General features: G+C 42.2%; 1 protein-coding gene across 4 annotated transcripts in view; it reads right to left on the reverse strand.

Annotated features, from left to right (window-relative positions):
• Positions 1-6,397: 6,397 nt before the first annotated feature.
• The window catches only part of CSNK1A1 (casein kinase 1 alpha 1), a 38,009-nt gene continuing 18,352 nt past the window's right edge, over positions 6,398-26,054 (reverse strand). Inside the window, exons 5-11 of one of the 4 annotated variants that reach the window (XM_052816134.1) lie at positions 24,604-24,687; positions 21,112-21,251; positions 17,712-17,790; positions 16,629-16,703; positions 15,317-15,423; positions 14,329-14,441; positions 6,398-9,096 (exon numbers count right to left, since the gene is read on the reverse strand). In XM_052816134.1, the coding sequence (XP_052672094.1) occupies positions 9,089-9,096; positions 14,329-14,441; positions 15,317-15,423; positions 16,629-16,703; positions 17,712-17,790; positions 21,112-21,251; positions 24,604-24,687 (606 nt within the window). In that variant the 3' untranslated portion in view covers positions 6,398-9,088. Of the gene's footprint in view, positions 9,097-14,287; positions 14,442-15,316; positions 15,424-16,628; positions 16,704-17,711; positions 17,791-21,111; positions 21,252-24,603; positions 24,688-26,054 lie in introns of those variants that run through there. The other 3 variants (XM_052816132.1, XM_052816135.1, XM_052816133.1) reach the window with 3 other exon arrangements.

The raw sequence follows: 26,054 nt of genomic DNA on the forward strand, positions 1-26,054 counted from the left end.
GCCATGCTCTGCCCGTTCTGCCAGACCACCCATGTCTCCTTCACAGGCTCTTGCAGCAGAGCTGTTAAACACTTCAACCAGCCTCCAGCACCATTGCTAGCCTGGCACAGCGATACCTCCAAACCCCCTCCACACTCAAAGCACTGCAGAAAACCTTTTTCTTGGGGAAAAAAGACATGGCAGGTCCCCCAGCAACCATCCCACTTGGGGCACAGCTCCATGGACTGTCACAGCCCTGGCAGCCAGGCACAAGGATGATCTTAAGGCTTCAGCTGCTTTGCGTTCACCTAATATTATCCATGGGGGGTTTAGCAGAATCAGGGCTTTTACCAAAGAGGCTGCTGGCGTGCAGCTGCAGGTCCAAGGATGGCTGGGCAAGCCCTGTGGAGCCGGCCCTGCTGAGGACATCCCCAGCTTTCCGTCCCCCGGGCATGCTGACATGCAGGCTGGGAGCAGACAGAGCTGCTGCAGCAGTTTCAGTACCATCTCCACAGCAGCTGCCCCCACGCAGCCAGGATGCTCACAGCTGCTCCCTGGCACCAGGGTGAGGACCCAGCTGGGGCCAAGGGGAGCAGGGTGCAGATGGGACCAAGCTCTGGGCTGGGCCAACACTTTTGAAGCCACTCCAGAGTAGACTTGCAGGTCTCCAGACCAGGGCAACACCCTCAAGACGCCAGCAGTCAGCTCCAGGGCAGCTGGAGAGTTGTCAAGAGAGCTGACGTGGAGCTGGTTCAGCCTTTAGCTCCCAGGATGTTGGCAGAGAGGCTGAGATCAGGACTTCAGCCCCAGCTCTCAGTTACTGCAGTGAGAATAAAAGCAGCTATAGATCCACACGGGAGGCTGCCCTGCCCTTCTAGAAATGGCATTTAGGCACAAGCACTTCTTTCCTGGAAAGTGTTCGCTGGTGTTTGGGATTCCTTCCCATCCCACAAAGCTCCCCTGGCAACACTGATCCCGAGTACCCCACATTCCCACAGCTCAGCCATGTTAACAAACACCAGCAGCTGGCAAGCTATTTAGAGTAGCCGGATTGCTCCCAGCACAGCTTTCCTCTCCCATTACCTGCCAGAGGCACAGCCTGCCAGCACTGGAGGCGACAGCCGCACTGGAGGCGACAGCCCCACTGGAGCCCCGCACGTGCTAGAACCTCGCAGGCTTGCCACACTCCACGCAAGCCACCGTGTCATGCCTACGAAGAGTTAAGCGTGCAATAGGCTTCTCTGTGCCCCGCTTGCTCCAGTATCTTGTATTTAAACTTCTTCCTAGAGGTTACAGAGAAGCTGCTGCAAACTGGGTGTTTGATAGACACCATGGCCCAAAGGGATGTGGCAGCTCTGGGACCCTCTGTGTTGGGCTGGCCAGCCCCAGGGAGGCTCAGCACACGGCTGCTCCGGCAGTGGAGCTCCTTTGGGCAGCCAAACCGAATGCTGGGGCAAGAAACAAGCCTCCTCCCGCAGCCAACAGCCCCCTCGGCTTGGGCAAGGCGCCCTGCAGAGGGTCACCAGCGTGTGCCGCATGCCTGGCTGGGGTGACAGGCTGCTCTCGCCCATGAACGGAGGCTCACCGTGCCCCAAGCACAGGGCCACGTGCCCCTCAAGCCAGGTCCCTCGCTGCCACCCCGGCTGCCGGGCTCCACCGGGCATGGCTGTGCCCCGGTTCCAGGAAGAGGGGGCAAAGGGCAGCCAGCCCCCCCGCCGCTGCCTTTGCTGTGTTTACCAGTCACCCAGCAACCCTGCCGAGGAGAGCAGCCCTGGCTCCGCTTTCACAGCCTGCCCAGCTGCTGAGCCCCCAGGAACAGCAAGGCAGGGGAGAAGGTGGGAGGCCAGCAAGCAGGCGGCACCAGGCTTTCCCTCGCCAGCGGATGGGGGCAGGGACCGGGCAGCTCCCCCAGGACTTCCCGAGGCGAGGGACGCACCAGAGTTCTCTAGGAAAGAGGAGCAGGCAGCTGCCTGCACGATCTTGGCACTGGGACCCAGCTTGTGTTAGAGCAACTGCTTCCTCCCCCTGCTCCCCGCCCTGTGAAGGGCCATAAATACATCTAAACACACCCTGCACTGCACATCCTGCAGACGCCCAGGTGTCCCTTGTCACCCATGTTCAACTCCTTCCTTGGAAAAGCCAGCCCTGGAAGAGCTGCCCAGCCACAACTGGGCCAGTCTGTCCAGTCCCATGATTCCATCTCTCCGCAGCCACCAAAGGGATGCTGCCCACGCAGCTACCCCTGCCTGCAGCTGGGGTTTTGGGAGACACAGGAGTGGGAGCAGCAGGCTGACAAACCCCAACAGTCTTTCACTAGGAAAGGCTGAGTGCAGCACAGATCGGACCCCACAAGCTGTTTGCATGTTGGGAAGCAAAAACAAGCCACTTCCAATCAGCATCAACTTCCCAAGCCCGTGCTTTGCCTCCTGGGAATGCGCTGCCAGACTCTGGCAGAGCCTGCTGGTTGCTGGCATGTGAGCCAGCCCCGGCCAGCAGCGGGCAAACGGCTCCATGCCCAGCTCACGTCCCACCTGCGCTGCCCCGCGGCTGGGAGCCCCCCACCAGCAGGTACGGGGAAGGTCAAGAGGTGCAATGTAAAAAGCTGTCAGTGAGAAGGAGAAAGGTCACCGAGCAGTGACTTACGCCCATAATCAGTTTATGGGATTTGTTAGCTTCAGGCTAGCTAGCCGGGAACTCGCTACGACCACGTCAGCTTGGCTTTAGCACAGCAGCACCTTCCCACGCAGGAGGAGCAACGCAAACAGGGTTTATTTATGCTCCTCGGTTACCCAGACACAAGCAGCGCAGCAGGGCCATTGTAGCACGAGCCCATCTAATAAAAGCCATCAATTAATACTTCCTGGGCAGCCCAAGGGAAGAATGGTCACAGCTGGGTTCCTTGCCTTTCCTCCCCCAGAAGAAAGGAGTCTCAGGGAAGGAAGGCAAGCACTTCCAGGATGTGAGTCAGCAGGAATTTCTGGCCATACCTGCTGTTCAAACAGTGCCATGCAGCACTGAGGTCCAACTGGTGTAATGCGAGTGTCAGCCCCGAAGGAACATGAACACATGCTCCACAAACACTCCTGATGCTATTCACAGGCTTCGCCCCACCAGGTAACCCCGACCCAGACATGCCTGCTGCAAACAGTCCTAGTCCTGGCCCAACACCAGCTGCTGCCACACTGGCAGCCACAGAGGAGGAACGAGCTCAGCACAAGTCAGAGCTGTGCCAGCTGGAAGGCTTCAGCACACAAGAACGAATCTATTTGCTGCCCAAGTGATTTTCTCAGCTCAAAGGACTTGCACCAGTTTCTAGCTTTACCTCTCTGCTCTCCTCCCCCACTGCCTGACTGTACCTGCCTGTATGCCAAGGCAGGCAAACGCTTCCTTGCTCCTCTCAGGTGACCTGGGCAAAGCCCTACCTACAGCTGCCACCAGATGAAGATCTGGTAAATCCTATCAGCAGAGGCAGAGGCCAGCCAGCTTGGTCCAGCTGCAGGCCAGCCACGAGAAACTGCTTTTTAACACTGGAGCCAACTGCAAGCCCCAAGCTGGGCCTGGGGTCAGCCCACTGTACCTACGGGGACAACAGGATTTGTGAAACATCAGTCCTTGTAGTCATCTAGAGATGGGCACAAGGCTCTTTAAAACTACCCACGCTGCTGATAAGCAGTTACCAGCTGGTGTACAAAAACCACGAGAGAAGCACGTGCAGCAGTGAGGGCCAGCCAGCCAGCCATCAGGGTAACCTATGCCACAGAACCCCGGGGGCTCTCAGTTAAACACATCTGATGGTCTCATTTGGAAAAGTCCCATTGCGCTTCTTTGGCGTCGGTATGTGCCACAGCAACATGAGGGACTCGTTCAAGGTCTGAGGAAGGGAAAGGGACGATTTTTTTCATCACGCCCCTGGTCTGGGGAACTATGAGGTCCAACAAAGCACAGCTGAGTCATGCAAGTACCACTGCCCCACCTCTGCCAGTTATCTGAATTGTGCTGAGTCAAGCACCTGCCCTGTGTATTTACAGGGCTGTAAAGGGTTAGGCTCAGATTTATCATTACACACAGGGGCTTCGACTGCAAAAATGAAAGCTCAAAAGCCAGTCTACCCTGTACGACAGCATGTACACTCCTTCAAGGTCTTCTGATGATCTCAAATTGCTCTCATTCAAAAAAAAAAGTTCAAAGTCCATCACCTGCAAAGTAGCTCAAGGCTCACTATTATTTCAAGGGTGGTGAACAGGGAGCAGCGCAGGGATCCAGAAGCTTGCTCTTTGGGACACAACCACTGCACACAGTAACTCTGAAAGAACTTCTCCACCAGCTACACATACTGATGCTATCCTTCAGACTTGGAGAGAGAAAGAAATGAAGACCAGCTGTGTTTACAGAAACCAATCTGCATTATCAACAGGAACAAAAGGATCCTGGGGAGGGGAGGGAAAACAAGTTAGGACTGAGTGTGCTCAGGTACTTCCAGAAGCAGCCCCCAATACCAAAATGCTAAGCTGTTCTCTGAAAAAGGAGCTACATCACCTTTGCAGTTATTTTATGGACAAAAATACTTGGAAACCTATCACTCAAGCCTGGTGTGAGAATACTCGCTAGCTCCTCCTGATTTCCAACTACCCAAATTCAGCAGTAGCAATAGTCACATCTCACATGATGCAAAAAGTCAAGTTAGCATCTTAATTTAAAAGACTGCACACCTTTAGTACTGAGCTTTGCAAAGCAGCCAAGCCCACTGTGGTTCCTTTAAAAACAAGGACACAGTGCTGTATTTTGGACACAGGCTTCCCATAACACACCACCTTTCCATCATGCCTAAGGACAACACAGTCCTGGGTCCGTTTTGAAAAGCTTCATTAATGCAGCTGTGAACGATGAACATCCTTGCGTCCTAGCACAAGTCAATCTCAATTCTTTGCATACAGACCTGGTACCACCCTCCCCCCCTTCCTGTTTAACCCTGGATAACAAGGATTACATTAAAGAGCCATTTCCACATTAGAACATGCCATGAACACAGTCCTTCCACTCAGGCCCTATTAGGAGGGTGGGCACTTCCTCTGTGTCATCCCTTGCCTCATGTTTCCAGAGGCATTAGTGCTCTGAGCAGACAGCTCTTCCTCCCAGCCCACTTTTCCTTTTTGTCTGGAGCCTGCTGTGCTCGTAAACTTGTATTATGACATCAAGCTGATATGAAATCATTTCACTGCGATTAAGGAGCAGATGGGGCTGGCGGAGCTGGCTAAGCAACAAATCTTCTAAATCGGAGAATGCTGTCAAGAGAAATTAAAGCCTTATGCAAAAAGCCAACTTGGGATCACAGACAAATTCCAGCTACTGAGAGGGTTGTCAAACATTGGAATGGGCTGCCCAGGGATGTGGTTGATTCACCATCCCTGGAGGTATTCAAAAAGCGAGTGGACAGGGTACTCCAGGGCATGGTTTAGGGGGCATGGTTAATGGTTGGACTCGATGATCTTGAAGATCTTTTCCAACCGAAATGATTCTATGATTCTATGACTGCAGGGAAGCATCTAGCCCAACCTCCTGCGCAAAGCAGCACAGCTATGACTTGGGCACCTTCACTTCTGCTGCAGTCCGTTTTAGGAAAGGCACAGCACACAAAGCACGTACAAGTTCCTGCAAGTTGTAAGCAATGCACCTGAAAAAGCCAACTGAGAGAACAGGCAGAACAATGCAGGAGCAGAGCAAGCTGACACATAAGCTTGAAAAATAACTCCCATACAGATAGAATTCAATAGAAATCAGCCAAAAAAAAAAAAAAGGATAGCACACACTGAACAGGCTTGACACACCTACCAAAAACATTATCTAGCTACATTATCTACAGTGTTTTCAACACAACCAGGGCTTGAATTCATCACTTATTGCCAAGACCCAACACCACATGGAACAGTACGCAAGGCAGTGAGAACAACATTACTAATAACTGAGACGTAGAGCAGTATGTCCTTCTTTCAGAGCCTTTCATGGGAGAAGAGAAAAAGGCTCTCAATTGCTTGTAACAAGGAATGGCTTAAATAGGTTAAAAATAATGAACCAGTATGCTGCACATGAGCACTCCACACTCCAAATTAAGCAAGCATTTAAAAGGTGGCCTTGGGATGCCTCTCAGAATTGTTAGGAGGTTAATAAATTTCTTTGAAACCCCGTACACAGCTTAGTAAGATGACTAAGTACCTGTTGTCACAGCCTAATGTCATTACCTGAATTCTAGCACTTTCCAGGGAGCACAAGGTTGTAGTTCTTGCGCTTTATAGCCTCTGTTATAATTATAATTACTTGTAAAGGGCCTGGGATTGCTTACAAGAGTTTTTCACTTTGCATCAGGACAGCAGATAAGAATAAACCTCCCAACACAAAACCTTTGCAGAGCTGCAACTAGAAGTCAAGATCCACATAGTTTTTAATGCTTTCAGTTTTAAGTCTGTTACAAACCAAATAGATTATACAGCAAATGAGTGTTCAGTATCACAGCATCTCTTTAAGGAAGGTTGCCATCTTGTTCATTGTTCAGCATGTCTGGTGCAGGCTGGTTTTCTGCAAAGCAGCATGACACAGCTGGCAGTTTAAGCCCGCACTTCTGTGCAGAAGTAAACTCTATTAACACACCATGTCTGAAAGACTAACTGGACTCCATGCTCCTCCGTAGGACAAGGCTTGCAGTTTTAAGAACTACAAACCAATGCATTTTGACACTCCAAGCATATGAACTGTTCTTGCTTACAGTGCTTATCAAGGGCAGTTTTGTTTCTAAAATTTGACAACCCTCCTCAAAGTCATGAGTAAATTTAATGGACAGAGGAAAAAATTTCTTCTGAAACCAAATCGTTTCCTCCAACTTTCGAATATCTCATGTCAAAGCAAGAAAAGTTGTGCCAAAACAATTCCAAGCAGCCACTCTGAAAACAGCTGCCAAGAAGACATTTCCATTGATGCTTCTTCCCCTTCTGCCAATGCATGTTGTCAGATGCATTGCCTAGACAGTAGAAATCATATATAAGGACGTAACATAGTATTCTAGATACCAGTTCTTAGAAACATACCAGTTTTCATATGAAGCATTGCTTGTAAAGCATCCTTATTCGGATGGGGTAATACTCAAAGTCTAGAAAAACACCCTAGCCAGAAGAATGAGCTACATTTCTTCTTCCACCTTCCAGGTAACAGAGAGAGACCACTCTGACTCAGAAGAGAAGTTTCCAAATGTGCACAGATATCTCTGAAGCCCGGAAGACTTTTTGCCTCCCTGTACTCCCAGATTATCTATACAAATGTTTATTAGCACACAATGTTCTCCAGCTAAAGTTTAACATCTTCTCAGGGCAGATCCTTCTAGTAAAGAGAGTATGCATAGTGACCGCAGGACAGTGCGGCCTTGATCCAGATTACCACTCCGTGATGACAGAGAGTGCACAGTGTAAGTATTATGATCTTGAAGAAATGGTTTTAAAAATGAAAGACCTTTTCAAACAGTAAAAATATGAACTGTGAGCAGGAACTCTGCTACATGCATGGAAACTGTCTAAAAAGCTAACATACAAACAACATTTACACAATAGGCATCTGGCAGCATTTTCAGACATTTTTTTAATTTATTCTGACATGCTATAAAGGAATAAATTACACTGTTAAAGAATTACCAGCAATAAAAGTATTTCTTTCTTTCAGCTGGGCTAGAATAGGAGTGAGAAGGAAGACAGCCTGGGGCAGTAACCAATGTGAACTCTGCATGGTGCGAGGCTGTCCCCAAGAACAAGAGTAAATCTGGTCATATCCACTTCACAAGAACTTGAAAGAAAATGCCTTGGTTTAAAACCATCCAAATACTCCATTCAAATTTTTCTCAAAACTAGCAATCACAAGTCAGTCCAGCCGATGCATGACATGGCAATGCTCGGAGGCTGCCAATACCAGATCTGCAAAAGATGCCATTTCATTTAAAAAAAATCCAATCTTAGTATAGAGGGCTGGTCTCAAACAACAAGTTATAAAAATGCAAGACTGCCCCTTCCCCCTCAAGGGAAAAATACAAAATTTATTTAAAAACAAAATGAGGAAGAGTTACAACACTAAATCTAAAATGATTTAGAAAGAAATATGACTTCTTTTGCTTAACAAATGGCCTCGAAACTTGGTTTAAAAACAGGGTAATGTTGATTTCTTAAACTGAATTAACAAGGCAAATTAAAAAAAAAAAATCTCATTTCCTTACAGAAACAGTTTTTAGTTTTTAATGAACTTGTAAACAAAAAGCTCCCGCTTCAAAATAAAAACAAAATCCCAGATCATATAGATGTTTACAGTGATTACATTTATCTAAGCAACTTACATACAGGTTCAGTTGTAAGATGTTAACTAAATTTTGTGACAAATATGCTGTTTTTCCTTTTATACCAAGAACATTATAGAGTTAATGCAGAGTCCTAAAGATTATCTAGTAGTCGCTAAGTTTCTCTTAAGTCTTCACTTTAGATGCTGTTATTTCTAGCACAGGTAAGCAGGCAGAGTCTTTCATACGCTTAAAAACTGGAATCTTTGGTTACTACCATGTCAGCTGGCTTGGTATGTTGCACATAGAAGCCAACAACTTTAAGAATGTTTTAAGTGTACAACTTTCAAAACCCAGGGAGGAATAACCAGAAAAGAGTGCACAATTGTGAGCATTTACAATTATCACAACTGTTGCCGAAGACTGTTCATGCCATTCTTCCAAAACAATGAGATCTCATAAGCAGTGTAGTTCAAAGTAAAAAGGTAACAAAAATTGGCATATGCACAATTTTCTCCACTTGTGTGTCAACCATTAGTTAACTTTTCCACTTGAAAAAAATGCAATAGAAAACTGGACACCATGTTTCACTATCTCAGTAATATTCACAATTACAGCTGCTACAACTCAAAGTGCAGCATCACTGACACTGCCCAGAGCCAGTTTATACTGATATTAAGTTCTTTACACCAAGTAAATGGTTGCCCACAGCCACTGGCAAGTGTACGTATGAACTAAAATTTCTAGGATTTGGGGAGTGACAAGTCCTGCTCCGATCTGCTCTGCTTTGTCCCATCCTCGCCATGCTCAGAAACCTGCAAGATAAACACAAGGGCAACTTACTGATATGGGATGAAAATGAGAAATAACCTTCACAGTAGGAGAATTAAACATCAGTTATGGTCATTCAAAGGGGAAAATGCTCCTCCATCTCAGAATTGCAGAGCTCCTGGCATCCATTTCCAAAGCTAACCAGCATTTGCCACCAGCCTTTAGCTCAAACACACATCTCTCACTCACACCTACTGCTGCACTGGAAAACAGGCTTATGCACCAGCTGGATGTCACATTCCTCAAATAGGAATTCAGACCAACAGTTTGAAAACAAGATGTGTTATTGCCACTAGGAAGCAGGATGTAATTTCATAGGATTGTTTTCTACTTGTCTGCAATGTCTCATGTTTATACCCTTGAATGTCAAACTGTCATCTGATTGCAGTGGTGTTCTTCAGAGACTCAGTACAGCCGTGTCACACAGACAGAAGGAAAAGGAACAGGAATAACTTACCTTACAGTAACTGGTGTTCACTACATGCTCACATGTATGATGCTCTGGGCAGCCAGAACAGAAGCGAGAGCCTTTGACAGCAACTAGGAACCCAGCATACCTTCTGTCCTTGGAAGGACAAGAGTAACAACTCATGTGACAGGGGGGGTGGGGTGTCACAGCATGGAAAAGGGAGAGTGAAGGAATATATATGCAGATCTCAAAGAACCAGTTACTGCAAGCTAAGCCAGTCTTCTCTTCATGTGACTGCTTATATACTCATTTCTGGTGACTGAGGTAGTAGCACTGTGCTTTAAAGAGGTAACAAGAGTCTCAATCAAAGACTACTTTGCCAAGCAAGTTTCCGTTCTGGATGCCCTCCAAACAGCATGGTATTCTGTCAATGTATGAATTCATCTGAGCAACAGCTCAGTTTTTGCAACAGAAACCTCTTCACAGTGAAATACAGACAAAGCTGACCTCAGCTATAGCTTGTGCTGTCATCCAGAGATGCAGACAAGTCTTAAACATAGCCTGACATTCAATCAAAAATGTATCTGGATAGTACCCAGAAGACAGTTTATATCTTCCAGAATAGGCTACAGGTAATTTAGAAGTGATTAAATAGCTTTATTTGAACCCAATCTTAATGCACTGATGGACAATTCTCTTTATTGAGCACTAGTAATTCTAAAAGAAAAAAAAATTAAAAAAATCCTGCACCAGAATTAAGAAAGTCATTCCCACTTGAGTGCAAATTCTCACAGAAACCCCAGTGGTTCCTTAGTTCCATTGGCATAAAGTTGTCCATAAGCCTTGATGCATACAACCAAAAGTTACACCATTTTTCCATTTAGTGTGTTGAGTAGTGAACATTGATTCATCATTTGAACGACTTTCTCCATCAAAGAAGCCAAAACTAAGTCCACAAAGGAGGAGTGTGCTCCCCGTGTGGAAACAGATCAACTCATTGCTTTAGAAGCCTGGACATTTCAAATGAAAACGGGATCCTGAACCTGAGGACAAAGGACATGCACATGCTAACAAATTATATGCTGCTATTTGTTAGAATACCTCAAATTCAAGGTATTATGGGCAAGAGAATGCCCAACTCTACAGAGAGCAATAGGGAAATGGATTCAAACCACAACAACCCTTTCAAGTCCTATTAAGACTACATAGAAGTGTTCCCAAACACAGCCTAACCACAGCTGTCAGATGTTGAGACTTCATGTAGCACACAAGATTTTGCCAGTATGAAGAACATGCTGAAGAGTTTATGCCAGCATCTCTGTAACAAATCTTCACTATATACAGGGCCAGCTCAAATCTGCACATTCATCACTCCTTGTCCTTCCGGGGTGTTACCCAAAACTTTGATAATCTCTATGCTATGTCAGGGATACTCAAATTGCTTTATTACTACCATAGCTGGAGATCTGATGAACCGGGGAAGAGTAACTGTACTGTCGTACTTTAAGAAGCACCTCTACTTGAGAAGTCTTCAAACCTTTTCACTATTAAGTAGCTGTAGAGACAAACAGTGAAAAGTATTTAGTTGTCAATTGGCTAAACCTCAAGTAGTGAACTAATAGTCTGTTCTGAGAAATACTGCCACAACCATAGGCATCCAGTGAATGCCAATGGGACTGCTGACAGGCTTACGGCACTCTACACTGAAGTGAATTAAAAACATCTCTCGCAAATGGAACTGATAGACTTTATCCTGGAGATAGACTGCTTGAGTCAGTTTTATGACTGAGGGAAGCTGACTGTAAGCATTGTAACAAATCACACCTGAACAACTGCTGCACTGTCAAGAGATCAAGAGCTAAACTTCCCAGAGTCAGCAGAGAAGCTCTGTCTGTTCAAACAGTTCACCTCTGCCAAGTTAAAAAAACAGCTGACCTTGCTGTTACAAAAGACACTGCACAGGGTTCCAGAGAGCAACAGTGGGAAAAAAAAAAAAAAAAAAAGAAAAGAGAGAGAAAAAAGGCCATTGACAGAACAGGCTACCCTGGAACCAAACAGAATATTCAGTCTGAATAACCTATAGGATTCAGTGAGATGGTTTAATATGGATCCCAGTTAAGGTAGCCAGGAAGAGCTATAAATGAACACACTGTCCAAACAATCTAAGTCAGGTAAGGCTCTGGACATTGTTTGAAAGAATTAAGGTTTCACCACCCTCCCCAGATACACATCTTCAACAGTACTTGCACTTTATACAGTATATTTTAAGATTTTAACCAATAAATGCACCTGTAAATTGCTATTTCCAATACTCTTGTTAAACTGGATATGGTTACCAGAGGGGTGTAATTTGCTACCATGAAGCCTTTTAAGCCACTTCAGCATAGGCTTTGCTACAGCAACTACACGAGAATTTAACTGAACTCTGGAAAAGATAACCAGGTATTTCATTAATCTTCAGTGTGGCAGCAACATATAAGCCATACAGCCTCCTGCTTGAGCTTAGCTGGTTTCAGAAAATCTTCAGTAACAGGCAATATTCCCCACAAAAAGGCATGTAGGATTTTAGAAATCTGGAATCTTTACTTTGATGAAGAGACTAAGGTAACTATTTCAGGAAGCTGAGGAAGTCTTCAGATGTTTGACAAGCACTACTTTAATGCTTTGCTGACATTACAACTTGATTGATCTGAAGGTCACAAGCCTTTTTCTTCATGATGGTGAGGGGAGAGGAGGGAGTCGTTCCCCCAAAGGCTGTTACTTTGTGAAAGAGCCAATGAAATTCTGCTAGAAAAACAGCAACTTCTCCACAGCTGTAGTGATGAGCCTTGTTACCAAAGGACAGTGTGATGAGGAATGTCCATCAAGAGAGAGAAATGGTCTATAAGGTTCAACTGCAAGACCACTTCCCCATTACTCATGCTTGTCAGTCAGCTGCAGCTTTGCACTCTGTCACTAAATCATAACTACAAGGTGGAGGCAGGTAATCATTATAATGACTTTTTCTTCACTTACAGTATAGCACTTTGTCAGAGACCACCTGAGCCAGGAGAGTAGCACATTAAACCTTGGAATACTTCACCAGCAAAACAATATTTCAAGTGCATACAACTTGATTTTCAGTGTCCATTTACAGATCATCACCTCCTGTAAGACCTTCACTTTAAGCACGAGCTGTTGTGAAGAATCCACATTTTTTCTCAGATTATTTCCTCCTGCTCTAACAGCCAACCTCTCCACACCCCGACATCAGGTTGGGTTCAGTAGTGGGTTTTGAACACCAGTCAGAGCTTCTGTATTTCAGGAAGCAGCCTAAGCCTGGGTGCTTAATCATCAAGTCTGCTACATACTGGCCTTTCAGCTGAAGGAACTGGTTTACAGCCTTCAGTGTTGTAATACCTGTCAGCTCCAGCAAAACAAGTTGGATTCTTTATGCCACAAAGCATCTGACATTTAATGGTATCCTATGGAAATTTTTTTTCTTCAAGAAACCGTTTCAGATTGAGCCTTGGGAAGACCAGCAGGTATTTCATTTCATATTTTTCTGGATGAAGCATTATATTTTTGGATAGCTATTTTGACTAAAGCCACCTGGTAATGTTCAAATGCTGCCACAATACATGAAAAACAATGTTTTGATAAGTTTATTGCAAACACTTCAGCATTTCTTTGACTTCCAAGTCTGTCATGTTAGCTTAATATATAATTTTATACATATAAAAATGATAGTCAAGACAAGAATGTCCTGAAGAATAGCAAGTACTAGCAATACCTCAGTACATAACTTAAATCTAGCTTCTCTATTCTCACTTGAACAACCTCGATAGCTTCAATTTTATCCACAGCTCATCTTGAGGAATCAGTTTCATTACAAGACTGGCTGTAATAGTCACTAGCTGTAGCAGTTTCATTCTAGTGACTTACTAGATTAACACTGGCAGATTTACAACACAAATTTAAAAAGCTTCTAGAATGTGTAAAAAAAACAACCACCGTGCCTTTTCAGAACTCAGTTTTCAGTTTTTGCACAATTACATCTTGAACATTTCATATTTCCCTTTGAAACCATAACCTACAAACATTAAAAATAGTCAAGAAACCTGAAGCCTCACCCCAGAGCATCCAGATACTTGAGAAAATTGTGACTTGGCAGTCCACAGCATTTCCTTGATTTAGGCAAGACATTTTGATCTCACTAGTCCTCTCCTTTAACTCTGAACCAAATGCCTCAATGTAAACCCACTGGAGGAAGCCAGATCATTCACAATTTTCTGTTTCCAATGTTCAAGACATACAGAACAGAAGCAAACTCACAGCACTATACCAGCTGGAACACAGTAGAACCCAAAGTCTCTAGATCCTTGCCTAGTTAATGAGAATTATCCCTTAAGAAGTGTTAGGTCTAGGATTTTGGATTGTATTATATATTTATATATATATATAAATATATATGTATATATATAAATAAAAATGTCACATTCCCAACACCAAGTCAGTTTCTTGTTTTTGGAAAGTGGTTAATGCGGGAGCAAAAGATGCAGTGGTTAAAATGACCCAACATCCCCAGAAGAAATGATATGAAGAACAAGGACATTTTGGTATAAAGTTAGTAGTCAAATTCTCCAAGGACGTCTTTTGTTTTTGCTTTTTAAATTAACAGCCAAATACATTTTTTAAACCACCTCCTTGATCTAACACTTAAATCGCTGACATTGTCCAAATTAGTGTAATTTTTTTTTCCTGTAACGTCACTTGGTTCTTGGCTACTAACCTTTCATGTTACTCTTGGATTTGTCAGTTTGCTTGCCTGTGGGGGTTTGGGCCTGCTGCCCCTGCCCACTGGAAGAGGCTGCCTGCTGTGCTGCTTTCTGCTTTAACATTGTCCAGTCGAATGTGTAGTCATATTGGTGGTTCAAGGTCCTAGAAAAGAGTGAAATACTTTACTGTAATACATCATAACTTCCTTATTACTAATACCAAGCCTTTGCTGAAAACCCAGAACTAGAGGTTAACTCTTTTTGTAAGCTGCTTTGGAGATTATGAATGGTATACAAATGCTAAGTATTACTAACTTAAAGGGATTCTTGAAGCAAGCCCAAATACCATCAAGCAGTGTTTTCTTTACTGTTTACACAAAAGTCTGTAGAAGAAGCACTTCCTCACAACCCAGCTTACACATTTGTCTGCACTGAGGTTCTCAGCTTTTTTTTTTTTTTTAAATATATATATAGTTTTAAAGAGAGACTGCAGTATCGTAGATCATAGAAAAAAAATTGCTTTGGATTCCAGAAACCTGGGGGGAGACTCTTGAGAGATCAGTACCAGCTCTTCTTTTGACAGATGCTGTTCACTCCACAAGGCTGAGTTTACGTTCTGGTTTTTCTAACAAGCTCAATGAAACAGCACTATTTCCCTCCATTGAGATCTATCTCCTGGGCACCACTGCTAGTCCCATCACCAATCTCTAAACACAAAAAGCCTCTAACACTTCTACTGACGGGTTGATTTCTTAAACTACTTGCAACAGAACTTGAAGCATGGGCTCAACCCTCTAGCATTAGTGGTCAGATCATGCAACACAAAAACAAGGGAATCTTTCCCTTCATGTTTAACATTGAACAGTATTTTTCAGGTCCTTCAAACAGCTTTTCTAACTCTGAAATGAAAGAAAGTCCCAGAGGAACTCCCTACACCATACACATATGGAGCAGCTTTCTGCAGTGCAAGTCCCACAGAACAGTTACCAACTGGTAAAGCACTAACAAATTTCTGTACTTTTCCACTTTGAGACTGACCTGAAAAGAATACGGAATAATTGCCTCAGATACATGTAATCTGGTGCCTCTTCAAAGCGCAGGCCACGACAGTAGTTCAGATACATGGCAAATTCTGCAGGGAATCCCTGTAAATCAACAATGTTAATCAAGCCATGGCTTGCAGCAAAAAGCTTCTAACAACCCATAAGAAGGCAAAAAGCTGTATTTCTGTCTACAAGGCAGAGAAAAAACTGGCTGAAGATTCATAAGTCTAAGTTCCACTTTGCCTCTAGTTATTCATTTATTCTGTATTTCAGAAAGTGGATTTGATCAGCAGGTTACCAGGTACACATTCCTTCCCCAGAATTGTTACCTGATGTATGTTTTGCAAACAAGTCCTCTGCTACCAAAACCTTCAACATACAACATATTTAAAGCACTTCATTCATCCTAATTAAACCTAGTTTTTATTAACTAGGTCTCTGAGACAAGTAGTAATTGTCTCTTAAAAGATTCCACTTATGTTTCCTTGATAATCTACTTCAACATACTAGAGGCAAGGTCAGTTACCACTATTAAGTGTGAAGACTTAAACCATAAAAACCTTTTTCAAAGATTCCCTGCTTTACATATTTGTACATTTAATGCTATATTAAAGTCTACACATGAATAGGTAACAGCATGCAGCATAATGCTGTACTACAAGAAAGAAAACACAGGGTATAACAGTTCAGCAGTTTGCAAGATGCTGTCAGACTGTAAGGGTATATAAATGTGCCTGACTATAAAGTGCAATCCTTGGTGCTGCTGTTTGATGTGCAAGAATTAACAAAGGTCCTTAAGAATACATGGTAAGAAGCACGTGGCTGCCACGGTTCAAGAGAAATCTTAAGACCCAAAGGATAGCATTGGAAAAACATCATTCTGTGACATGGCTTTAAAGATCACTTGACATCCAATTTCACTACAGCCTCTATTTGAGATACAGAAGACAATATGAACAATCTTGAAGAGGCAGAAACAAGTATATACAGGCAAGCTATACAGCTCTATCTTGAAGAAATGAACAAGCCTCACCTAAGAGAGATGGAGAGCTTGCACAGCCAACAGTCACCAAGAACTGGTATGACAGTGGCATGAACTATGCCAAGAAACAGCAGCAAATGCCTGCCCTGTTACACACATACAGTCTTGCTGGGTGGCCAAACCCAAGGCACCCATGACTGCCGGAGAAGTATTATTCAGCAGCAAATGCCACGTGAGACTATCTAATATATTGGCTCTAGTTTTAAAAAAACAATAAAGAAAAGACCTTCCATTTCACAGTATGACATCATTTGGAAACTCTTACCTTACACAAAACCTCAACAGGAGTGGACATTTTCTTTTCACTAATCTTTTCATACTTTTGCTTCTTTGTTGCAGCCTGTGGAACATGTAGGTCACAATATAAGAGATATTGTGCAACACTGGATGAACAAGGACAGTAGCAAAAAAAAAAAAAAAATGACAAAAATCCTTTGGTCAACCATAAGTATTTTACGTGAAATCTCCAAGTCCCACACACTTATTGCAAAGGGAATGAAGGTCAATCTGGTATTAAGATTTGGACTCAGTTTAATACCATTTGTTGCAGACTAATGCTTCCATCACATGGCACAGCTCGTGTAGTTCTAGCTGCTGCTTTTGTCTGTTAAACAGACCAGACTTGCATTTACATTTGCCAAAGTTCTATTAATTCCCACACAGTACCCCATTCAAGGGTTGCCTGCGTGTTTCAGTAAGCAGCCATTACATTCATTTGCAGACGAAGAGTTCTAGTGCTTCACAAGCTGCTTGCCTTTTTAGAAAACTTGCAGCTGCAACACCATTTGAGTTACAAAACTCTCACGTGGAGGAAGAAAAACAATTACAACATGAAAACAAATCACTGAAGTCTATATAACAGAAGAAAGAAATATTTGCCATACTTGTACTTGGCTATCATACATGCAAATACTTGAAACAAGTCTGTTGTGGCTAATAATTATTCAGTCGTGCCATAAACTGAAGATATCGCTAAAGCTGAACTTCCTAGGCGAGAGATTATTTCCATGCTCTCTACAGCAATTCAAAAAGCCGCTAACAATGTTATTCTCTACTTCCCAAAAAGGGCCTCAGCCTACAAGAAGACAATAATAATTTGCAAAGATGACGTAAGCTATTGTTTAGCATAAATTTTAAGACAGTCAAACAATACACATTTTGCCTGCTGCATGAGAAGCAGAAAGAACTTTTCTTCTACATGCTATAAATATCATGCCTTGGGAAAAGCCGTTTTGTATAACTGAAGCTAAACATTATATACAACCACCTATCCGGACCAGCAGGCAGAAGCACAATACCCAAACATGAAAAAAAAAGGAAGGGGGGGTGGGAAGGCAACATAACCTACCTTTAATCCTTGCCAAGGCAGACTGGTTCTGTTAAAGTACATCAATACATAGCCTAGAGACTCCATGTCATCCCGACGACTGGAGAAAGAGGAAGAACATGATGAATTACAAATTTCAGCATTTCATACTTTTTTCCAAATAGTGCAAGCATTCCAAAATTAAAAAAAAAAAAAATAGTAATTAAGGAACAAAACCTAAGCTTTGGTGCAAAGGAAGGTCTCTTTCTAATACAGCTAAGACATCTAGGTGTTCAGGATTCCACTGGTAGGCACGTAACAAGTCTTCACAAGCAGGAAGATCCTATTCATTTTTCAAGCAAGGAATAGTCAGTAGGTATTGTGTGTGGTAAGTTTCCATCTGCAGTTACATTAGAATAATTTGGGAAACATAAAAACTTTGGAAAATAAAAAGTGAAACATTAAATGTCTTTACCATTTAATTAAGTAGCTTGGATAGAAACTGAAGTTTTACCTGTAGGAACCACGGAATGCATTGTAAGAGACATATGACGTTAGCCTTAACTTTGTTAAGTAAGATTTTTCCCTGAACCTTGCCTCAGTCTGGGACCAATGCTGAACATATAGCCTCAAAAGGGCGTAATTCCTTTCTTTCTTCACTTCTGTTAAAAAAAACCTGAACTGTCTCTGTGATTTTTAAAAGAAAAGCAGTATTTAGAAAGGTGCATGCATCAATCTGAGAGGTGCCTCTGCTTTCTTCCCATATGAAGTCTGTTTCAAGGCAGCTAGAGAACTCCAAAGTTATCCATCCATAGACTTCAGTGAGAATTTGCATGCAAACTCTCATCTAAAAGGCTTCAAATGTCTTCTGTACTGCATATGCTCCAGATCCACACTTCAGCCACATGAACACCATCATACTTTGCTACACAGCTTTCATGATTACTAAGGCTAGTACAGTTCACTGAAGTGGAAAAAGCACTCCATGATTTTTTTCCTCTTGGCAAAGTTGCCTCTTCCCAGCTGTGGTAGAACCAGATTTTTCCTCTGACTGCCCCTCTGCAACTGACATCTATTTAACAGGAGACAGAAAAATAACTTATTTTTCTCCTCCCAGCTTCCTTATCAAAAGAACCTGACAGGTATTGCTGCTGCTTTGCCACCCAGGCAGATCTGCAAGAAAAGCATTTAAATGGTGGCAAGAAAGACTACGCACCTACTACCCCCACAAGAGAGCAAAAGGCTGAGAGCAGTATTGCAAACAGGATTATACCTATGGGTGAGAGTAAAACAGCTCCCTTTAAATGAGAACAATCTGTAAGAACCTGGACAGATCCACCTCCAGATCTTGGTATGAGAGGAAAGAAGTGGTAGGTGATGCTTTATGTTATAGTCAACCCAGTATAACCACTAATAATCACCAGAATGGCCTGCCTGTCAGCCCCTCAACTCATGTTCCAGCTCTCTAACCCTTTCGGGAACCTGTTCAGGGAGCTATCCGAGAAGAAAATCAGCTTGGCTTCCTAAACTGTTTCACCACAAGGCCAAAAAAGCACTAGCTGTGCCCAGGGGTCAGGGAAGAGAAGATTGCTTTACTTCTCTTGACAGCAGCTAGCTCTGAGGCCATCTCAGCTACAACATGAAACCACAGCCAAAGTGAGGGATGAAAAATGATACTAAGACCACAGATTTCAGCCTGCAAAACTTGCTAATTCTATTAGAATTGCAGATTTTAATCAACAGGATTCGGTGAACCAGTATGGAGTCATGACATAAAATTACATTTTCTGAGAAGGCAGTGGTAAATTCAGAAGCAATAAAGGGATTAATAGTTTCCATCCCCCATCCAGTTCATTGTTTCAATGTTTATTTTCATGATTTTGTAGTAGGAAACATTTAGTTCTGTAAATCTGTAATGGATATATTACATTTGATCATATATTGATAAAAGTGATTTTCAGGATTTGGAAAACAGGACAATACTCTCCATTACTAAAACATGAAATGGATAACACTGCAAACAGCTCCCCGAGAATAGCTGTCATTACATATAGGAAAACATGTTCTGTAACAGTTGAAGTACAGCACTAACAGTTGAAATATTCTGCCATAACCTTCAGGACTGGTTTCTCTTGATTACAGGAATATTATTTGTTTGCCTCACTGTTGGCTTGATCTAGACAGTCTAATAGCTTACAGCATGCATCAAGCTACATTTCTAATTATATTAGAATTCCCAGTACCAGCAGAAATGGTACAAAACCTCCAACTAAATTAAAAAACAATAGTACTTTGCAGTTCCCTCCCTTCACTGTAAGGTGCTAGCACAGCTATTGCCTTACAAGAAAGGCTTGGTTCTATGAAATGTACTTACTTCAGAAATGACACCTGTCATTTACTCTACTTGACCCACATGTCAAGTAGGCTTAAATAATGACACTGAGACAATAAAATACACTTAAGGAACCTTAAGGAAATTAAGGCAAGGAGAAAGCATGAAGCATTTTAAAGCACCAAATATTTGTAAGTCACATGTTCTGTTGAAGTTGACCACTAGGAATTTAGTCATTCCCATCTTGATTAAATTGAAGGTCAGAGGCACAGACATTCATGAAAGTTTTAACTATGTCTAAGCAACCTCAGTACCACGTGGTAAAGCCACACTATTACACTTATACATTACAGTATCTAGGCATATAGGTAAGGAAGAGAAGCATCACTTCATATCTCACGAGTACCTAACATACACTTCCAAACAACTCAAAGTGCTATCGCTACTGGACCACTGCTAGGATACTGCAGTAGCAATATACTTTTGATCCAGATGATAAAAATGTGTTTGTTGATTAAGCAAAGCTCAAACACATAAACATATATATATACACACATATACATGTGTACATATATACACAGAGTGCCACAACTATGGTTGCATATACCAGAAACCAAAATACAATGTGAGTGAAATAGATCGTTAAGTCTTGCTTGCAGGCAAAAAGATAAACAATAGTGTACTCACTTGAAGGGAGAGTGAGAAAACAGGACACAGACACCAGCTTTAGAATACCCTTTCTGGCTACAGAATTGCATCTCAAGCCAGTCAGCGGTGGCATCAACAGGTACCAACACAATCAGGAAAGTGCACCATTTTATTTGTGAAGGTCCTCTGACAGATCCACATGAAAGCATAGCTTATACTTAAAAAAACCCAGAACAGTATGCAGAATATCCACCTCATGCCTGCAAGACTTAAGACTCTCTTCAAGAAGCAAATTAGGTGCTTGGATTTTCCCACCACCCTTGTTTAGACAGCCAAAAAGAAAAGCATTGCAAAGGGATAAATACACTTACTCATATAAAATTAGTTCAGACACTTCAGAAGCTTACAAATAAGATCATCTTGCAGCCTCCAAAAGCACAGCAGTAATCTCCTTGAACTCACCTCTGCTCAATGCCAAGATGTGCATTGATACTGGCATATCGAGCTGTGCCAGTGAGATTTTTGTCTTCTCTGTATGGTATGTGTTGCCTTGTCCTGTTGTCCCGGTACTTTTTGGCCAAACCAAAGTCAATAAGGAATAACTTAAAGAAAAATGAAAATAGATTATATTCCTATACAGTGCAAGGAATCCCCAACCTCTTTCACTAGGCATTAGCTCCATTTTAAGACATCCACACAATGTAACAGCCTACAGTTAAGAGGAAGCAGAGTAACAATGCAAAGTCACAACTAGCTTTAACTAGCTAATTCAAAAACTTAATAGTGAATTAGTTCAAGCCTTTTCTCAATCCAGTGGAATAGATTAGATTGTGCTACTCAGCATCTGTAGCCTAGTTCTACAACTATTTTATGTTACTATTGTAGTTTGTATCACATTGGCTCAATAACTACAGTGCACAATTCAGGAAGGAAACTAGTATGTGCAAAAGCACACTTCACAAAAACCCACTCACACTAGCAGTTTACACATACAGATAGTTAATGGCAGCTCAGCAGCTTAATGCAAATGATGCACATCCTGTTTTCTTCTCTATGTCTCAAAGAACACTGGCCATTCTGCAGAGCATAAGGCCAAAACCTTCAACAGCAAACAAGACATCCTGCTTTCAATCATATGCTCATTTTAAAACTACCAGAACACTACCACAGCAGCATGACACACTTGCTGATGACATTAATACAGCCAGGAAGCTAGAGCCTAGTACATGGAATCCAGTTTAGGTTTCTAATAACCAAGCTTGCCCAATGATTTGATATTTAGCAACAACTGAGTGCGTGCTAATTAGTGTGCTAACAGCCAGCCTATCTACAAAGGTTAATACAGACTGTACCTTCTTGCGACAAGATTTCAGGACTAGGCAAAAAAAGCTGAGGCAGAAGTACATAAGGAACGTTTCAAATTCTAGCAATCAGTCTTCAAGCTACAAATCATCAGGCTGAGCTCCTGATTCCAACGCTGGATTAATGCTACAGGATCAGGGACTACAACCCCTACAGATTAATGAATACTGCAAAAGTAATTTGGGTGGGGGAAGGAGATGATGGAAAGAAGACATAAGGTTCAAGAAATTCTCAGTAAAAACCTATTCAGTAACACCTTAAAAGTGATTCCAGAACGGAAGATGCAGCTTTAAATGCAGACAAGTACTAGAGATTGATATGCAGGTATACCTGCATACAAGACTGAAACAAAGGGTCACTGGCACACTGGAAGTGCTGTGAATTATAAAGTGACACTCAACATGGAAGTACCAAAGATACTGAAAGACTGAAAGTTTCCGAATTGAACGGTAGGCATGTTTTAGAATTCTGGTTGAAGAAGATTTTCTAACTATAGTAATCTAGACAGGAAAAAACAAAGCTAAAAACCTCTTAAACTACTGATTTTGGAGCAGAAAACCTTGAGTTGATGTCTTGCCGTGATTTATATGCAACCACAAAGCACAGCAGTTCTACCTCTGCTGTTCTACTGAAAGTCATCCTGAAAATCCAGAATGCTTTGAGCAAGAGGATGTAAAACCAAGTTTTTAAATCAACTACACTGGTCAGACAGTTCAGGGAAGTGGAGGGTCTTGTCTTTGTTGCACTCACCACAGCTACCACTAGAGGTAGTTATTCACTTAGTGAGCACGGACATGTTCTCCATCTACCAGGAAATTAGCTATTTTGATACTAAACTCCTAAAGCAGATAGTATAAAGCTTCTATGTGATTACTATACTGCAAATGCAACTTTCCTAGAAGCAAAGCCTGAGCTCAAATGCAATCCCTTATTTTCCGATTAAAGCTTTCTGATCTGATGACAGACTCAATGTATAGTTTGCAATAGCTACTTTTACAGGGCCTTTGCCCATTAGTTTAAGCAAAATACTATGCCTTGATAAGGAGGGAAAACCAAACACTATACACATCAGTCAGAATATTGTCACTGCACATTTAGTTACAAACACTTTAAACAATTCAGTCTTTACATGCTTTTGCTAATCCTGGGGATCTTGCTGTTAATTAATGTTATGAAGGAACAAAGTCACAGTTCATGAATCAAAATAGTTAACACTGGAAGCGTGCCTGTAATACATAAATAGCTGGTGCCTAGCCCTGTTTAGCACAGACATGGTTAGACTACTTTCTTCAAAAGTTATAAAAATAAATGATGCTCTGCCTCTTTCACAGCTGCTACAAGCTCTCAATACTAGACCTGAATAAGGTAATTCTGCCTTCTCTCAAGAGGTATGGGCAGAACTTCTTGAAAAAAAAGAATCAATTCAGCAACACAGACCTGCTTTACGCGAGTCAAGTAACTGGATATTATTTTACAGCACTGATTTCTCTGGGGAATTTTACTCTGTTCCCTAGCTTAGACTCATTCTGTATTTCCCATTCTAGATGGATGGAAGGCAAAGGAGTAAGTTCATCTTGCAAAGAGTTAAGTTGGAAGATGCAGCCTGATTTGGATGAGCACAGAATGTACCGATGCCAGCCAGCAGGAACACAGATGTATTCCCACAGATAACCTCGTACCACCTTAATTCTGTTTGTTGCATGATCAGCAGGAAACTGGAGAAGTAGGGCAAGATTTTTGCCAAGAGCAACTAGAGAAGTAGATCAAAGTCTCTGCTTCAACTGATAAGAAAGTTTCAGAAGCAGACAACAGAAGCCTGTCAGCTTGCGTACAGCAGCTAGCTGCCTGGAATTTAATACACGAAGACTATCATTGTGGAAAGCTACAGACTGATTCTATGCCCAAACTCCTGAGCTATGATTCATATTCAGCAATTTCCAGGTGTCCTGCTACAAACTGGCATATGTCTTCATTTCTCTCCAATTCATCTTCTTTTAAAGAGTCACGAATACAACATTTAACACTACAAGATAAGCTCATGCTTCTCCAAGACCCAGCGTGTTGGAGTAATTTCATTTTGTAAGCACAATGGATGAAAAAATGAGAGTCCTCATTACACATTTGGAAAGATTTTTAACAAAAACTGCAAGGGAAGGAGTCTGGCTGAAGCAATAACAGAACTTCTCCATGTACAAAGACACTGCAGGAACCCTACAGCAAGGCAAGCAGACAGCCCTATGCAGAAGCCCTGCTATTTCACTAGGGTGGCATGTCTATCCTTCAACACATTCAATAGACTGCCTTTAAAAGTCAAAGGACAAAAATAAAACCTGCTTCTGCATATGAAATCAAGCATGTACATTTAGCCCTTTTTAATATCAAGTTTAGAAATAATTCCACAATTTAAACAAGCGCCACAGGGAAACATCTTAGTAATGTTACATGTTTGCCAAGTATGTCTGAATAATGCCAACATAAGAGGTGCTTTTGCAAGGTCTACATTCTCCAGAAAAAAAAAAACCAAACCAAAAACAAAACAAAAATAAAGCACATGAATTTGGGGTTGAGGTTGGAATAGGAGACAGTTCAGACCTGGTTTAATCCTGAGAAAGATGGGTCCTGAGAAGTACTAACAGTCATGCTTCTTTTCCTCTTCCCCACTGGAGATTCTAAACACTGAACAAACAATAGAGGGTGGCAGTGCATCAAACAGTATTGCTTACATTGCAACAATGGCTGGCGCAGACAGGCAACACCGAGGCGTTCGAGAAAGAACAGGGTAGCCAAATGCCATCCTTCTTCCACCAAGCACTGTAGTTTTCAAAAAACTATATATGTTTGGGGTTTTTTTTTGGTGTTTTGGTTTTTTTTTTTTTTTCCAAGGAGAAAATTTGTTAGATGTGACAAGGTAAATTTCAACTGTGAGCCGCTCCAAAATGGCACTGCCTTGACCAGGGATAACAATGGTGACATTTGGCTCTATTAAAAAAGGAAATTGAAGTTTTGCTTACAAAAGCATCCTTTGGTTCCACAAACTGCCCTTCCCCCAAAAGACATTTAGAAAAAGTAAATCTTCAGTAAGGAAGAGGTAGAAGGCATTTAGTCACCTTAACGTTTACTTTCATAAGCATGCAGGGCTTACTTCTAGCAGAGCTGAAAATTCATCTTTTAAGGTGGGAGCAAAATTTCTCCCAATCACCAAATCAAAATTTGAAAAAAATCAATTTAATTTTTTTAAAAATATAACTGACAGGAAGCTACTGGAACAAGATTACCATGCTACTCTAGTCTTTGTGGCTGATTTTCTTTGAACTGTGTATAGTCATCTCTAAAAAACTACACTTAGTTACAAAAAGAAACAAAGTAAATTCTGTATGGTGGCAAGTGTTCCCTAGATAAAGCACTTGGTTCCAAACTGAAGCAACCCATTCCTCATTTTGCTCCTTGTAAACCTATCAACTTGCACTTCAGTCAAGAACTCACTCCCTAATCTCTAAAACCCTGCAACAGTAACAAAGCCCATGCCCACAGACAGTGTTTACCACCATATCATTGCATGGCTCCCTAACTAGTCTACTAATGGGGGGAAAAAAAAAAAAAATGGTTTACAGGCAATTTTGTTTTTCATTTCAGCTGATGCAAATCTAATGTGTTCCTCCACTAAAGCAATCACAGCAGCAATTTCTAGGCCATTAATCCACATCAAGATGAAACAGAGTGCAGCAATGCCAACCTAGCATGACCGTGCAAAAGTATAGAAAAATGGCCCAAAAAGAACAATTGGAAATCAGAAACTAAAACTAGGAAAAAAAATTAAAGTTTTCAAGTTATACTCTAAGTCATGCCAGAAAATTAAGGAGCCTAACTGCTCGACACAGCAGAGAAAAATAGAGTGAAAGTATGAAACTTGGGAACAAGCAAAGTTTAACAGCAACAGGATTACATAAAGACTGCCTTTCAGCTGGACTTACAAGCTTTTCCAACAATGGTTGTATCTAAACATTCAGTGCACTGCACCTCTTCAGACAAGAGCTGTTATCTCA

The sequence above is a fragment of the Harpia harpyja genome, chromosome 20 (genome assembly GCF_026419915.1).
Source record: "Harpia harpyja isolate bHarHar1 chromosome 20, bHarHar1 primary haplotype, whole genome shotgun sequence".
Lineage (NCBI taxonomy): Eukaryota > Metazoa > Chordata > Aves > Accipitriformes > Accipitridae > Harpia > Harpia harpyja.